Below are 16,728 nucleotides of genomic sequence, written 5' to 3'. Positions count from 1 at the left end.
CCGAGACCGGTGAACAGAAGCATGTAAATAGAATGAACAGAATGAACAACAAGAACAACACGTACTGTGCCACAACGCCGATGTTCGAAGAATCTCCACTACTCCAAAAAGCGTAGTTAGCCCGTGATTCGGATAAACTCCCACACATTATTCCGCTTGGTCTCCGAGAGGTGGTCCACGTGATATCAAAGTCAACCCACACTCTGCGTCTCCGTCAGTCATGAACCTTGGGAAAACACAGCTCACAACTCTCCACATTAATCGAATCGCAATCACATGGTAACGGTAACAGTAATGGTAATGGTTGCCATGCTTGTTGATGATATCTGATTTTAGATGAACTTCAGTCTGCCAATATGATTGCCATAGGCCTAGAGGGCTCCGCAAATAAGTTGGGAGTTGGCCTCATTCTCCATCCCGATGACGGTAGCTCCCCGCAGGTTCTCTCAAACGTCCGCCACACCTATGTTTCCCCGCCGGGTGAAGGGTTTCTGCCAAAGGATACGGCGAAACACCATCGTGCATGGGTCGTTAACCTCGTGAAACGCGCCTTAAAGGAAGCTGGGGTTACAGTTAGTGATGTGGACTGTATCTGTTACACGAAGGGTCCAGGAATGGGGGCACCTTTGCAGAGTGTGGCTATCGCAGCGAGGATGCTGAGCCTATTATGGGGGAAAGAGTTGGTTGGAGTTAATCACTGTGTTGGACGTATGTTTTCTGCTGTTTATGTGTCCATGCGCTTCTTATGCACTTCAATTTCTTGGCCTTTTGACAACTCAACCCCTTGTATTTTAAAATTGACTTGAAAAACACCTTCAATCGTTCTTATTATACCCATTCCTTAGCTATTGTAACCTGGCTAACAAGATAACAGATATTGAAATGGGGCGCTATATCACTGGGGCACCCAATCCTATCGTCCTCTACGTATCAGGCGGAAATACCCAAGTTATTGCATATAGTTCACAACGATATCGAATATTCGGCGAAACACTTGACATTGCGGTTGGGAATTGCCTTGATCGGTTTGCTCGTACTCTCCATATCTCTAATGATCCAGCTCCTGGCTACAATATTGAACAGTTGGCAAAGAAAGGGAGAAAATTGGTCGATCTTCCATATGCAGTTAAAGGGATGGATTGCTCTTTCTCCGGGATATTAGCGTCCGTAGATGCATTAGCAGCATCCTTGGGACTTGGTGGGGAGGACCAGGCTAATAGGGATGCGGCTGAGAAAGCAATCAAAACCATGGATGACGTCACAAATGACGACCTGCCTACCCGTGCAGACCTCTGCTTTTCGCTTCAGGAAACCGTGTTTGCTATGCTTGTTGAAATTACGGAACGGGCCATGGCGCATGTTGGGTCGAAAGAGGTGCTGATCGTGGGAGGCGTGGGCTGTAATGAACGCTTGCAGGAAATGATGGGAATCATGGCCCGAGATCGTGGCGGAAGTGTGTATGCGACAGATGAGCGATTCTGCATTGACAACGGCATTATGATTGCACAGGCTGGTTTGTTGGCGTATAAAACCGGATTTCGAACGAAGCTGGAGGATGCAACCTGTACGCAAAGGTTCAGAACCGACGATGTTTTTGTTAAATGGCGTGATGATTAACGTATCAACTGGCGGTTACATTAGACATGGAGCAATTGCAATTAGGTGTTGGAGTTTGTGATGATTTTTGGAATTCAATACATGTTCATACACCTCTGGAAATTATGAAATTAGAAATGACCCTTTATGAAGCAGGAATATGGCAAAGGTATTTTATCATTGCTGTGATATTGAGCGAACATGTTTTCACCTCCATGAGTATCGGATATCAAAATAACTTAACAACATTGGTCGGTTCTGAAAACGAAAAAAAAAAGAAAAAAAAAAAAAAAGAAAAAAAATCCGAAGTAGTTCAATAGAAATAGAGGTTCTAGAAACGCGAGCTAGGGCGCTCCAAAATCCCGAAGAATCCTCGACCTTGATCAAAACGAAAGGAAGTCTGCATTGTCACCTCGTTTGCATGGATTCCTTACATAGCATAGCCACTGATTCTAGTCTCGGAGAAAGGGATAATCAAACTCAATCGACAAGGGACGGCGAATGGTCTTTAAACAACCCAGATTAAATTTTGGCTGCAGCCAAAATATCCTCACTTTCGGGATTGATTGCTAGATCATTTTGTTCGTCCCGATAGGTGGATTCTTTGAATGAAGATATATATGAAATCCCTTGAATTATTACTGTTTGGTTATCGAAGTAAGGGGAACAATAACCAGACCCCGGTTTTCTCCACCGGGGGGTGGTTCAAGCCCCATTCAAAGCCAAGTCCGCAAGTTCAATCGCCTCTATAGCCTGGTGTGGCGGAACATGCCACATCTGACAATTGAGACTTCCATCGCTGCTGTATTCCAAATCATCCATCTCATCGCTCAGATGTTTCAGGAGCTGGAAGAGCATGCGGCCTTCGCCCTTAGGGTCAAGCTTCCGTTATGCTGCCTTCTCCTTATCGAAACACTAAAACGCATTGACCAGGAAGTCGGAATGGGTCGCGAACTTCCCATGCTGCACACTAATATTTTCTCGGGTTGTGCTCTTCACTATTTCCATCGCTTTGGAGAGGGCCTAGATGTCTGCGCGAGTCTTGGTCTGCACTACAGTCGGGTGGACAAGTCCGGAATCATTATATCGTGAATGGGAGCCGAGGCTGCCCGGGCGCTCTGTCGACCATCGTTGTGGCATGCACCGTGAATGTAAGTGACAAGAGTGGAATTTGCAAGCTTTGGAGTTTCCGATATGGCTGGGACGCTGCCCTGTAATTGGAAGCATTCCATTTGTTCGTTGTATGCAACCAGCTGCCCTGGGAAGTAGGGGAATATGGGACCGTAGAAAGGGCTATGGGCGGAAAACGCGATGGATCTCTTCTTCGTCGTGGCCGTCGTAAAATGCCATGTTCTCTGTAATATATATGTATATATGTCTGTCCAATTGCTTTTGTTTGTTTCCGGGCTATAATTTGCCCGAAGTAATAATATTAAGCATGGGGCTTGTAATAAGCAGCGGCTCTACGATGCCACTCTCTATAGAGACGGGCTCTCCAAGCGATGTCAAGATAAGCGCGGAAGCTTTGCGCTAACTAGCCCAAACCGGGAATGGTCGACAAAGCCTAATTCTCCACATCTCAAGCACCTACAGCGGGAGAAAAAAAAATTCTGGATAAGTTGATATATATCATTTCTACACCACACCTTCGCAGCCCGGGCAGCCAGCCTTGTTTATTCAGTCTGATGTGTTTTGAGGAGTCGAAGTTTTGTCCAGATTAGGACGTGTGAAGACTGTCTCCAAAAACCAACACGCCGGCAACCTATCACGATCTTAGGTTTGAAGAGAGCCAGACAAGGAGTAAGGGAGTAAGCCCTTAGATTCCATTTATCGGGGTCATAATTCTTGTCGGGTAAACTGTTATTATGCCAGCCTCTACGCACTCACAAGATGAATCCATGCCAGATGCGGGCCTACAGTCTCAAGGAGAGCAGGAGCGTGAGTATGAAGACCCTGCAGGGTATGACGCAGATGAGTTCGAGGTGGATGGACGGAGAATAACCATTGTGAGTAATGTTTTCATGTTACCGTCTTTTCTCCGTATCGTTGGGTTCCGATTTCGCGAGTTCTCCTGGGTTTTAGGGCCTTTGATATTTTCCTTCATGAGGTTTCCTTCCTGGTCTTAGGTCATCGTCTTTTCGCGGCTATTGGATCCGTTCTCTCCACTGTTAATGTCCTCTGTTTTGTATCCCATCTACGACAGATACTCTTTTCTTTTTGTAAGTGGTATTGCTAACACCCTCTATAGCTACCCGGAGCCACTGAAACGGCTGTATCATTTCAATTTGACAGGGAAGATCACACCCTTGGAAACGCATTGAGATATGTGATCATGAAAAAGTGAGTATTTCTATTTTTAATCACATAACATATGTCATTAGGAAGATGTAGGGGCCCTTCGTCGAATTCCATCCTCTCAATGAACATGCAACCTCAAGCTGTCGACTGCGTATAACATGTGGTTTGCCAGTTCCTTGACTGGAAGTTCATTGTCAACAACTTCTTGAGTCAAGCTATCATTGTCCACTGCAATAACACATTCTTCATGCATTTTCACATTTGTGAACTGTTATAGCCCCAAATTTCTAACATATTCATCCATCATCCGCAGTCCCGAAGTTGAATTCTGCGGCTACACAATGCCACATCCATCAGAAGCTAAAATGAATCTACGCATTCAAACGTATGGTACGTGCAAACCCATTCCATCCCATCCTCCCTCTTTTTCATCCCATGATTCTAAGCCATTAAACCGATATACCGTAAACGCGCCAGATCTTCCCTGATACAGTCCTAACATGCAAAAACAGAAACAACAACTGCCATTGCTGTTCTAGAAAAGGGATTCGACGACCTGATGGATCTGTGTGACGTAGTGACAGAGACTTTCACGGAGGCCAAAAATGCTTTTGATGGTAGCAAGGGTTAATGATTGACAATTGGTGATTGTTGATTCTTTTAGGTCTTTCCCCTTTGTTGTTTGTATATAGAGAAAAGAGAGTGAAAGGGAACACAAACTGTCTGATTTTCATAATCTTTTCGGCCATCAACACAGGGTATAAGGTGTACGGAGTTTTTTTGGTCTGTTCTGGGGGTCTTTTGTTCTTTCCAGTTAAATTGGTCTGGAAAAAATAGATGGCATATCCATATGTTAAACTCAGCGTCTTAATTCGTACGTACCTGTCGATAGGCTTCCAGGATAACAAGACGGGCCGAGTATCATGCAGGCATCGTGGAACCAAACATATCCATGATAAGCGTTGCACGGGACGAGGATATAACCACAGACCACGGTTCCACATTTATCAAGAAAAGAACAAGTTTCATTTGCTAAGCTCAGGAACGTATGTACAGATATCTATTGAATTCTCCATGAAGATGGAAAAACAACACTGGAAACGAAAGAGGAAAATACACCAGTTAATTCCGGCCCTAAATTTCGATACAAGAGAGGTCTTGTTAGTGAAGGGTACCGATTCATACGAACGGTATGTCTCTCAAAATGACTCACCTCCAGGAACCTAGACATGAAGTTCTTTGGCAGTTTTGCAGTGGGATCTTCTTCAACGCGGAAATATTTCATGACGTGTGAGAGTTGCTTCCAGTAGTTCAACATTTCCTATAATACATTCCTCGCCCAGGAGCGGAACTTAAGTGTTAGTGATGTGTAATACAATATACAAGAGAGTGACTGCGGCCTAGAATGCTGATCTAGCCGATTTCCCGGGTGTCATAATCATAATCCACACCCGTGTCCCTTGCGAACATCCCATTTAAATACAAAAACACCTCCAAACGTACCTGGTATTCGCTGTGGCTCTGGAACAATAATACATCAACGACGGGTAATTGGTTCACGTATCGGTGACGTTCGAACTCCTGGCGGATCTTCGTACGGATGGCGGAGACGGGGAGGCTGAGGGAGTACATGTTTTGGATTTCAGGTGACTAGAAACGAAGTGGGATTACATTAGCAATTCGCGCGTCATATCACACAGTCCAAGCTGTTTCAATTTGTAGTGGTTGTAGGAATTGCATCGGATATCTCTGATGGGTGACGTTTATTCGGATCGATGTGTCGGAAAACCACCACTCTCCGCCAAAAGGAATCTTGCACTAACCGCCCGCAGCCATTCCCGGTAAGATTTTAAAACCCTTCGTCTTGCATCTTGCCAATTGACAGCTATTTCCCTCTTCGTTAGCGGGATTATGCAACACAATAAGGGACGTTGTGGAGCGATGTGCCTGCTCGAGGATAGCGCGGGGAATAGGTATAAACATACAGGATCGCGTCCGCTGCGCTAGGTAGGTGGGATTGAGCACCATGGTATATTAATGTGAGCCGTAGGAGGATCGCGGGTGCGATGGATGTGGTGAATTCGTCACAGCATCCAGCATAGCCTGTGGAGTTAATACGATGGATGAGGTTGCGTTCTTGCAGCATTATGAAGGTGAGAGTCTCACCGCCTTTCCGAAAAGAATATTGCCGCTGGATTTTCACCTCCCCATCAAAACTTGAGGATTGGATAACAGAACATTTTGAATCTATGTGTATTATAATTTAACTCGATTTCAAGGATATGGATATATTTTATGGATTCATGAAATACACAGTGTTTGTGTCTCATAGATAACCCCTTTTTGATATCCCCTCCATAATCCACCTCCGCCCCCAGCCAATTCACAATTCTCCGCACTCCCCTCTCCTCCTTTCCCCTCCTATATAGTTACCCACCACATAACTCATACTCTTTACAATGGCACCAAACAGAGGCTCCTCATCCAAATCCTCAAATAAATCCTCTTCCGCCTCCAAATCCAAATCCAATTCAAAAACCCTCTCCTCCAGCTCTCGCGTGTCTAAACCCAAATCCAAATCCTCTGCCAACGGTCCCTCGCCCAAGGAGGTGAAAGTCAAACCCCGCACGGCGCCGGAGAATCTGAAAAAGAAAAAGAAGAGGATATATACTGAGAAGGAACTGGATCTGCCGCAATTGAATATGATTACCCCCGTGGGTGTGACGAAGCCGAAAGGTGTGAAGAAGGGGAAGTTTTTTGTGGATGATCAGGTATGCTTTATATCTGGATGTGGTGTAGTTGTGGATGAGAATTCGAAATGAGCTAATGCGTGTATAGGAGAGCATGATGACTCTTCTCGCTATGGTGAATGCGGAGAAGGAGGGTCAGATTGAGTCGAAGATGATGAAAGCGAGACAGCTGGAGGAGATTCGCGAGGCGAGGAGGAAGGAGGCGGAAGCGAGGCAGGCGGCGAAGAAGGAGAAGCTGGCACGTTATCCTCCTTTAATCTTTATTCTATGTTTTCTTTCTTTCTTTCTTTCTTTCTTTCTTTTTTTTTTTTTCCTTTTTTCTTTTTTGTTTGTTTGTTGGCTATCATTCCCGTCCAGTGTAAAAGTTCTGACAATCTCCAATAGGAAACTGTGAAAGACTCGCTTCGTAAGAAGAAGCGGCATAACACTGATGGGAACAGAGAGGATAGGAAGGATGGGAAGAAATCATCGTCATTGGGAGATGCTGAGAGGTCAGGATCGTCCATAACGGGGGCAAAAGCGAACCGGAAACGGGTAGCTTTTGCATAGTTTATGGTATCGCTTATCGATTCGGATTTGAGGCAAGACAAGCTCTTTTCCGTGCATGGGTGTTGTGGAGTGAATAGGGAGAATGATTTATTGAAGGGCTTATACTAATCATGCATGATATCTTTTTCCCTTTCTTAATTGGGCGATTACGGGGCACCTTGGAGTGGGATTTTAAAGTGCACGATATTCTATTTGATATGTGCTGCACGTACATACATGTCTATTCCTTTTTCGTTCACCTGTTGGGCATGGTTATTAGGGGTTTTTTGCCTACCGTAGTTAGCGGTATAAATAAAATGAAAAATTGCACGATTTTCTCCATTAGCATTTCCATTATACACTGCATATATATCTCACATAGTAGGTAGGGGGTAATTATTTCTAAAATTCAATGTTTCTTTTGACCTATAAGTGCCTATATATATATACCGTATACCGCGGAATTAAAATGTCATATGGCCCTGCGAAGCCAATCTATCTAAATACAATATATTTACAAACCATCCATTCATATGCATCGAACCAAACCGTAAACCATGAATGCTCGCAAGAAATAACCATAGCATGGATAATGGAGCCTGCACAGACCAAACCAGCCCAGCACAAAAGAACAAGAATCCCAATTTTTCGACTTACCTATACAATCCCGAAACGGAGCCAATACATAACATAATTAATTCCTAACCTCAATCGCCGAACTCTTCCCAGAACTCGAACACTGATGATTAATCGGCATCACCAATTTCCGTCGCATAGGCACGAAATTCGGCGTATATCCGATGTGTGAGGCTACCTCTTCCTGACCCTCCCTGTCATCCCTTTCTACCTTGAAAGGTGCATCAAGATCGACCTCCGTGGCCATTTTGGTTAAGAATGCTGTTACCTAGAAAAAAAGACTTCTTTGTTAGAGTTGGGTTATTTGTGGATGTTATCAGTTCCTCGGAGCACGAGCACAAAACAAAAGGAGGTTCAATTGGGAATAGATATATTCATGGATGCATACAGGCTTCGTAAACCACCTCGTCCCGCCAAACTCGAACCAGGAGAGATGTCCGCCCCAGGATGTCGTGCACATTACGCCGTATGGCGTTTGTTTGATTTCGTTGTATGGCAGGGCTTCTTTGACGGAGATCTATATCTGTGTGAGTATGGGCATGTATACACATACAAGACGAGATCATGTTTTTAACTTACAGGGTCATCTTCAGCATGGATCACGAAAAAAGGGACTCTTATGGCGAAGATAGAATCGATGGAGGAGGCATCGCGATAGTAGGCAGATTCTGTTGGATAGCCCCAGACGGGTCCCTGGAGTTCTCTGTTGGAAATATTAGTATTAGTTCTTCTGGCTTGTTGACTCGCTCTCTATATCCGATGTTACAGAAATTGAAAGACATAAAAGGGGGGATGGGGGTTTGGGATATCCACAGACCTGTCGAACTCATGAAGATACTTAATCTTTCGGATCCGCTCGACATCAACACGTGGATGCTTGGAGACTATATCGACATGTCTATCATTCAAGTCGGCGCCGTTAGTCTCTTCTTCCTTTTGTCTTTCTATGGTGTGTGCCACTTTGGTGTCACCACCCATTAGGTACGATATCAAGAAAGATGATAAACTCACTGCTCAAAAAGCTTCTTCATATTACTTCCCATAGTCTTCGAATACAGTTCCAATCCAAGCCAAGAGCGTTGGAGCGCCAACGCGCTGACTTCCAGATTCCACGGGTTGGAGCAGATGACGCCAGCTGAGAGGGGACAGGATGCACCCTCTTCACCGAGATACTACAGAGGAGAAATAAAATGTCAGAATAAATCTAATTCTAAACTCACTCTCCCATACTAACCTCCATTCCCCCAAACCGGGAGACATTTTGCAAGAAAGAAAAAAACTTACATTTGTCAAGATATTCGCCCCCAACGAAAACCCAATCCCAAACAACCTCCGCTTTGGAAACGCTTCCCTCACCCAATCCACAATCTGCCTAACATCCCACGTCGCGCGGGCATTATATAGCATCGGGCTCGTCACTCGCGACTTGGCACAGCCGCGGAAATTCAACACGCAGGCTGCCCACCCGGCCTCCAGCAGCGGAGCAATCACATGCCGCAGGTAGATCTCATGGGAACCCCCTGACAGCCCGTGCAGGACGACAAGCATGGGTTTCGTGTCTGTGGCAGACGGATAGGCGGCGAATTCTTCCGGTGTGAAGAATGACGTGCGGGGTGGGAGGAGGTGGGGCGGCGGCATACTATCCTTTGGCGTCTTGTTAATTGTCGCCTGTGTACCGGAGCTTGTATCCTCCTCCAGCGGGGTTTCGTAGGGCGGAATGACGAAGTCAACGTCGAAGCTGCCACTATAAGCCGGGTCATTGGCCTGGAAGGTCCAGCGCTTGTAGTAAATGGGAACATCGTCATTTTTTATGGCTGTGTATGTGGTTTGGAGGTGGCCGTTGAACAGAAGAGGGTTTAGTTGGCATTTCTGGGGTGTGGAGGATTTACACAAGTCTGGAAGGGAAATGTATTGTTCCTCTTCAGCTTGTTCTCTTGGTGATGCTACAGAGGTGGGCAGAGAGATCGAGGATTTGCGAGCTAAGTGGAGGGCTTTAGGGGCATGGTGGAAGAAGACTTTTCCGCTCGGGAGGATGGCGGAGAGATAGCCCATTTGGCAGCGGGGAGATATAGTTATATGTTGGGCGGAGGGAATTCTGGAGTCGGCTTTTCCCTAGATTTTCCCACTGCAATACAAATCTAAACGCGGACTGCCTACGCAGGGGATTCGAGAAGAGATGCTATTGATTTAAAATGCATTAATACAGTATCAGAAAAGTGGCATCTAATAGATGCGACCAAAATGCGGGGAGGGAACTTAACCTAATAGCCTTGTGAAATAAAAAGCGAAGAGACAACCCGGAGACGGGAATTGTAGACTCCGGAAATGCATCACGTGATGCCGCTATGATCGTAAATTATCATGGGGCGGAAACAAAATACTTTGTCTGTCCTCTTATTTTCGGGTCGTTGGCCATGCTAGTGCCGACTTCCTGTCTCAGAGAACGATTACTTTCGTATTTGCGGCATTGGCGGACATGATCGCTGCCTGGGACGCAGCTAGCTGCCGGCTGGAAAGCTTGATATGACGATGATTTGCCTGTGGAGCAGCAAAGAGTCACCCGACATATGCAACTATGCGCAGTGACAGAATTGCCAGACGTGGTATCATTTGCCAGATTTCCCGTGCTAAATAGTAAGATAGATCTGGGAGGAGATTTCATTTGTGCCCGACCAGATCATCGGGAATATTCTAGGATGTGGGTGTTTTGGAGTGGTGAAGGAAAAATGAACCTTGGCTTGAGCTTTGGGCTTGAGTTTTGGGTTTTCGATTCATATTTGGGGTTGGTGGTCCGAGGAGAAGAGAATTTAGGTGATGGTCAAATAGTAGATCCATAGTTATACTGTATTTGGTGGTGAATACGGATCGAGTCGTGTTCGCACGACATAAAGTCCTGCGCATGAAATGAATATAAATGGGAGGGTGATGGAGAATAGAACATAAAGAAGGTGTCTTCTGTTTGCCCACTCGCTTAATGGGAAGATAGGATGTATATCTATGCGCGGCGAAAATGATACATTGAACAATCAAATTGAAAGAGCTGTCTGAAAGCACACCAGAAGAAATAGGCCCCTGCAAGAAAGGAGAGGGGAAGGAAGGAAAAAAAAAAAAAAAAAAAAAAAAAAAAAAAAAAAAAAAAACAGTGAATGGAAAAGGGGAATAAATCGAAGAAAAGGAGGGGATATGAAATGGTGTGAAAATTCGACATGGAAAATTCATGGTCCAATTCGTCTCATATCCCCTGCTTGTCATCCGCCGTTGTTCTCGTGCATCATAATCATCATCACCATCATTAAAAATTGCATTTCGATTATCCAATTGTAACCCTTGATCCAAATACAAAGGAAAGAGACGATGCATGTACGATGCGCGGCACGTCGTGGCTTGAGAGGATCGAAGACAAAAGGGAATTCGTTTGCAGGGTAATTGTAACAACGCATTGTATAGAATCACTGGATTTGACGATAAGAAACAAAAGATGGAAAATAAAACATAAGCATGAAGCGTGATATATGAAGCGTGATGGGACCAGAAGCATGGGATATATATATATAGGTATTTAAAAAATAAAAAGGGAACGGGAAAAACACTGAGGCCCTCCTTCCCCCAAGATGAATCACAAAAGTGGCCAACAGATACAATGATATATTATCAGTCGCGAGCCGATATCATACAAGGCACCCGTGAATGCCATATTCGTCGTTGCTTAGGTGCATTGGCAATAAACACACTGTCAAAATGAAGATGCTCATCAGCACCAGCCCCGGAACCCTCCTCCGACATATCTGTCCCCTCCGCTGTCAGTGACACAGCCCCCATTTCCGATACCGGAGCATACGGTTTCAAAAGTCGTACCTCCTCAACGCTGGCTGAAATTTCATATTCGCCGCGACACAGCGCCGTGATGCCTAGTGTTACCTCCGTCGTCTTGTGCGGTTCGAGAACTGGGAGAGGACGATGGAGCATTCCCGACCAAGCTAGACGCTTGGATAGGTCCAGGGCGATGGCATGGGGCAGATGGCGCAGGCTGGGTTGAAGACGGAGGAGCGGATGAATGGTTTTCGATGATCGGTTTATGACCGTTGCGGAGAGGGTAAGGAAGGTATTGGTTTTAACGACGAATTTGGATTTGCCTGTTTGAGCGACGGGGCTGTCATTGTCACTGCCATTGGTATGATCGCTACTAGGACACGAACTGGCCCCCGACGCATACGGACGGAGGGAGAAAGTGACATCGACATTATCAATCCGGAGAGCATCAAGCATCCGTGCATTCAGCCGTATTCCCCGCAGGTCAATAGTGCCTTCGCGACCTGTTGCTAACTCTGTCCATGACCCACGAAGGCGCTTGAGAAGTTCCTCCCGAAACCAGAAGACTTCCCTGGCAGAAGATTCAACCTCGTAGCTGAATTTATTTGCACTGACAACAAACTGCCGTTTGTTGCCTATGTTGAGCGATGGGATGGGTTTTTGCGGGTTCACTATGTGGATGCGCGGCACGACAAGGACGAATCGGGACAGATGGCCGGGCTGGAGTTCATCACATATTTCGTGGATGCCGATTGCGCCGGTTTCCAAAATGTTATTGGTTTCGCTGTCTGAGATGCTTTCCTTTACGTATAAAGAGACGGATAGGGGATTTGGCCACGCATTGCGTAAATCCATAAGTAAGAGGCAATGATCCGAACTCTGTGATGCTAAGCGAAGCTGTGATAATGTCCGCGAAAACTGGGCATCCTTACACTGCGAAATGGATCGTGGTGTTAATGGTGACGATGTTTGTTCAACTGATTTAATTGATTTCTCATCACTGTTTGTGCCGCCCGAATCTTTTTCTTGCTGCAGTTTATTGTTCCATGCGAAATCTCCGGTGAATGGAAGTAGGTCACACCGTACAATATCCACACTTGCATTGACTGTCACGGTCAAGGGCAAGGAAATTTGCCTGCAGTAAAATGTCTCGGGGAGATTTGATGGAGAAGCGCAAACGTGCGCATAGTCGATTTGTACCACGGCATCCTGTAGTCCTGCCTTCCCAAATACATCAACTGTGAACGTTGCGGTTTTCCCCGGAGCGATCGAGAGCTCACTTTGGTTGAGCTCATCCCGCCTCCATGTCAATGTTGGGTTCGTAGAGAGCTTTAACTCTAACTCGAATATATCAGCGGGGAGGTTGTCTTTGTTGTTAAGCGCTGATTGGAATTGTCGGGATGTGGAGTCTTCAAAGCGAAACGAAATAAAATCCACTGGGCAAGTCGACACGTTTTGGAGCGTGATATCGAACGATTTAGTCTCGCCCTCTAGAACCATGATCGCTGATTGTGAAAGCGATGTCGATTGGATGATCAATGTTGGCTGTTTCTTGATAACCTTGGCAACCATAACATCTGGCTCAAGACATTTCGGGATTACCTCTGAGCCCGTCCCTGAGGCATTTGAGCTCCAGGATAACGGTCGCTCAAAAAATGGCTCCACTGCCGCTAGACCCGTTCGTTTGGCCTTGGTTTCAAACCCTGGTTTCCAGAATTTTTTAAAGATAGGAAACCTCCTTTCCCGACAGAATTTTACCTTCACTGAACATGCCGCAACCTCAAGCGTCCCTTCTGTGGTTGCAACACCGGAAAAGCAATGTTCCTGAATAGTAAATGGTGCAAGCCAGAGCCCCTTGGTATCTGTTTCGAAGGAAACACCAGTCCCCTCTATCCGTAAACTTTCAATTTCCACATCAAATTCGAAAGGGTTTTGGAGAGTGACTTTGAACGTGGCTGGCTCTTCAGCAATCAACAAACATTCTGAACGTCTTGTCGTTGTCTTTGAGAATGCGCTATATATAAACGGATTTTTTTCTGCGCGGCTCTCCTCTATATTAGAAAAACCGAAATCGGTTCTCGATCGTCTGACAGGTTCCTTGAAGTCAGCTAGATTGACAAGTTCCACACCGCGCACTAAGAAATCATCCCAATATTCGGCTTCTAAATTCGGAATCCCAAGTTTTCTTGCAGCTGCAACAGTTCGCTTGACGTTGTTAAATAACCGCACTTGTTCTTCAGGAGGTAAGCTCGGAACTCCGTGATAACTGTCTGGAACAAGCATATGTGTCCCTTTGATTGTTTGAAGCAAGTCGACTGTAAACTGAAGTACGCCTTTAAAGTCAGAAAGCGCTTCGCAGAAATTAATGCACGCCTTCAGTATGTCGACTTTCAGCGCATGATTGCCGAACCCATCAATTGTTGAATGGCGTAACGCCCTGTTAACTATTGAACCGACGGAATCATAGTCCGCTACACTCTCACAGCTATCCGCTGAGCAACGCTTTGAAACATCCCTTTCGTCAGCGAAGACAGTTGTACTTGGGACACCGTATATTTTCCCAACATAAGCCAATAATTGCCTCAGGCTCCCATTCATATCTCCTGGCACAACATCCAATGCATTTATGTCGAAAGAGGCGTAGTTCAAAGCTGATAAGCTAGCAGCGGGGTGAATACCAACTTCCGCAGCGCCAATTTTCCGAGCTTGCACCAACCCTGGAATTAGAACAGAAAACAGTTGGTTTAGTACGAACGCCTTTTTCCGGTCTAACCCCAGCGTCCATAGAGTGGACGCCATGCCAACTAAAATTGGGGAGGAATCGGTAACGGGAAGATCGGAACCTAGAGATGGGGGTAAAGCTCGGAATAGAAAGCTTGCTATATCCGTTTTGCTAAGTGAAAGGGAACCTCGGGGGCGTTCTGGAGAGCGGACAAATTGTAAGGGGTCGTTCATTACAATATTCCCCAGAGCGTTGTCGTCAAGTGAACCGTCACGAAGGTAAGTGGCAGCGAGAACACGGGCGAGCCTTATCACGGTTTCCGAAAATACAAGTTGTGGTGCTGGCTCGTCTGTAATGTTTGCTGCTCTTGTGTAGAGATGTAGGATGTTATTTGACAGATCGGGAAGAAGATTTGCCAGATTCTGGAGTGAAACTACGCGGTTTTCGGGATTTGATTGTCCGATGCTGTAAAGTTCTGTTTGACTCATCGTAGGTGTTTGAGAAGCAGATTTTAATAAGAGTTTATCAGCAGTTGGATAGCAAATTTGGGGTATCTGCAAATTTTTAACACTCTGTTAGTCGATATTGTCGCTGGCCTACCGGCATAGATTCCCGGAGACTTCTGTCTGAAAATATTTATCATACCTTGAAATCCATCCCTGCCCATCCAAGCATGAGCAGACACTGTAAAATCGACTCGAGGGCTTTTGCATGCCAAATGTAATCGCTACCTGCTCTCGCTATTGATGCGCCCTCAACAAGCTCCTTCAGGGAATCAGGCCATAGACCAGCCTGGAGAAACAATGTGCCCACTGCTATGCTTAAACGGCCTTTCAATCGAGTTTTGGTTCTCTCATTTGCGCCCATGAACCCAATCCCTTGGACTGACATTCTCTCACGGCTGTGTTCCTTTGAACCGGGCTTCGAAGCTGTCTTGATAGATGAAGATATCCGGTTGGAAAGTTGGATGGATCTAGTGATTTCGTCAAAGGTGGTCGGAGAATCGTGTTCTGCTGGCTGAGAATTTGCATCAGAGGAATGGGAGAATGTTCCATTGGCTCCTGGTAGCTGTGCGGGCATAGTCATTCTCTGTTGAAGTTTATCAGGGGACCCTGGATGAGCTTCTGGAGTTCGACGTGGGCCCCAAGAAGACGTCTTGGGGGATTCAACGGTAAGCCATTCCTGCATACGTTCTACGAATCCGGATAGTTCTCCAAGTATCCGCGAAGTTATATCACACATCACCGTCTTAACCGTCGTTGATGTTGCAACTTCCGGACGTGGAATCCACACCACTGCTTCGGGGCCCGTAATCAGTTTTTCCACACCACCATAATCGAATATTAATAGTTGTTGAACTAGGGATCTGGGATGGTTGTCCTTGAGTGCATGTACCTCCTGCTGGAGCTCGTCAAGACCCTCCACTTCGGGATACGTAGTTTTCTTAGTTCCATTAGTGGTTGCCTGTGATGATATCTGCGTCCCATCGGTTGAGCCAGGTAGCTCTATACCGTCTGCAATGGCTATTATGACAAGGGATTCTCTGAATATTTCAAAGGGGAAAAGGTCAAGGTGTGATATCGGAGGAACTGATATAGATAGGTCGTAAACAATCATTCCCGTAGGAAAGGCCAAAGGGGAGAAGGAATCTGCATTGCAGCAAGTATTAGCAAAGATTTTATCAGGGCAAACGAATGCAACCAAAAAGCAAAAACTGAATAGCAGCAGCGCATACTTCTATTCGGGCGGCCATTCGCATCGGGGCTAACATCGCCCAGACGCACGACATTATGTGCCCGGAGTCGCTCAACCAAGCTCAGAAAGCGGGATCTCTTTATCTTTCCAACAGGGAGGAGCAGAGCACGTAGACGGGCCGGCGCAACAGGAGAAAGGGGGTCTACTGCCATGCTGACATCTGGAATAAAGAGCGGCGTGGGCAGTCAGTGATGCGCACAAGACCGCTTCCAAGCTAACTACAAGTCATAGATGGTGCGCGGCGACATTTGCGATGAACAGAAAATATAGAGAAGGATCTAGGGTCGCCAGCTGGACGAAATACGCAATAAAACAGAATATCGAAGCCAGATAAGACCTCTTAATTATTCTCATCCACTGTTTCTTATTGCATTGAGTTAACTGTCGTTTTTTGTCTTTGATTCGCTTTGGAGGTTTAAAGTGGATGCGGCTTATGTTATTATGATATACCGTACAAGCAACCACGTGATATACTGCTAGCTGTACAGACCAATGCCGCAGCCTCATTGATATGGGGAATACATCTAATTATATCAACATCTAAATCTTTCAGCTTCTGTGACTTGTTTCTGCACAATAGATCCATTGGAAGCGAACACAGAGACGGCGCATACAGGTGTTCTCTTTTGGTTT

General features: G+C 45.8%; 7 protein-coding genes across 7 annotated transcripts; 4 read left to right on the top strand and 3 right to left on the bottom strand.

The window, feature by feature from the left end:
* Positions 1–356: 356 nt before the first annotated feature.
* Positions 357–1,617, top strand: PAAG_03548 (O-sialoglycoprotein endopeptidase; the record flags this gene model as incomplete). The annotated part of the gene is made up of 2 exons (XM_002794957.2): positions 357–708; positions 875–1,617. 2 exons carry the CDS (start codon positions 357–359, stop codon positions 1,615–1,617), a joined length of 1,095 nt encoding a protein of 364 aa, XP_002795003.1.
* A 747-nt stretch (positions 1,618–2,364) lies between these two features.
* On the top strand, positions 2,365–2,688 carry PAAG_11648 (hypothetical protein; the record flags this gene model as incomplete). Its single annotated transcript, XM_015847256.1, has 1 exon — positions 2,365–2,688. The coding sequence occupies one exon, from the start codon at positions 2,365–2,367 to the stop codon at positions 2,686–2,688; it is 324 nt and encodes a 107-aa protein (XP_015703165.1).
* A 773-nt stretch (positions 2,689–3,461) lies between these two features.
* On the top strand, positions 3,462–4,525 carry PAAG_03547 (hypothetical protein; the record flags this gene model as incomplete). Its single annotated transcript, XM_002794956.1, has 5 exons — positions 3,462–3,602; positions 3,704–3,781; positions 3,845–3,936; positions 4,172–4,284; positions 4,407–4,525. The coding sequence occupies 5 exons, from the start codon at positions 3,462–3,464 to the stop codon at positions 4,523–4,525; spliced, it is 543 nt and encodes a 180-aa protein (XP_002795002.1).
* Positions 4,526–5,016: 491 nt separating this feature from the next.
* On the bottom strand, positions 5,017–6,040 carry PAAG_03546 (hypothetical protein; the record flags this gene model as incomplete). The annotated part of the gene is made up of 4 exons (XM_015845002.1): positions 5,017–5,028; positions 5,108–5,215; positions 5,398–5,544; positions 5,825–6,040. 4 exons carry the CDS (start codon positions 6,038–6,040, stop codon positions 5,017–5,019), a joined length of 483 nt encoding a protein of 160 aa, XP_015701976.1.
* A 313-nt stretch (positions 6,041–6,353) lies between these two features.
* Positions 6,354–7,193, top strand: PAAG_03545 (hypothetical protein; the record flags this gene model as incomplete). Its single annotated transcript, XM_015845001.1, has 3 exons — positions 6,354–6,665; positions 6,733–6,886; positions 7,042–7,193. The coding sequence occupies 3 exons, from the start codon at positions 6,354–6,356 to the stop codon at positions 7,191–7,193; spliced, it is 618 nt and encodes a 205-aa protein (XP_015701975.1).
* A 673-nt stretch (positions 7,194–7,866) lies between these two features.
* Positions 7,867–9,860, bottom strand: PAAG_03544 (hypothetical protein; the record flags this gene model as incomplete). Its single annotated transcript, XM_015845000.1, has 6 exons — positions 7,867–8,076; positions 8,197–8,325; positions 8,388–8,511; positions 8,626–8,706; positions 8,820–8,980; positions 9,093–9,860. 6 exons carry the CDS (start codon positions 9,858–9,860, stop codon positions 7,867–7,869), a joined length of 1,473 nt encoding a protein of 490 aa, XP_015701974.1.
* Positions 9,861–11,459: 1,599 nt separating this feature from the next.
* PAAG_03543 (hypercellular protein HypA) lies at positions 11,460–16,247 on the bottom strand (the record flags this gene model as incomplete). Its single annotated transcript, XM_002794952.1, has 3 exons — positions 11,460–14,894; positions 14,986–15,989; positions 16,076–16,247. The coding sequence occupies 3 exons, from the start codon at positions 16,245–16,247 to the stop codon at positions 11,460–11,462; spliced, it is 4,611 nt and encodes a 1,536-aa protein (XP_002794998.1).
* Positions 16,248–16,728: the final 481 nt, after the last annotated feature.

Source organism: Paracoccidioides lutzii (assembly GCF_000150705.2).
Source record: "Paracoccidioides lutzii Pb01 unplaced genomic scaffold supercont2.7, whole genome shotgun sequence".
Classification (NCBI taxonomy): Eukaryota; Fungi; Ascomycota; class Eurotiomycetes; order Onygenales; family Ajellomycetaceae; genus Paracoccidioides; species Paracoccidioides lutzii.
This window is presented reverse-complemented; position numbering and strand designations above follow the sequence as displayed.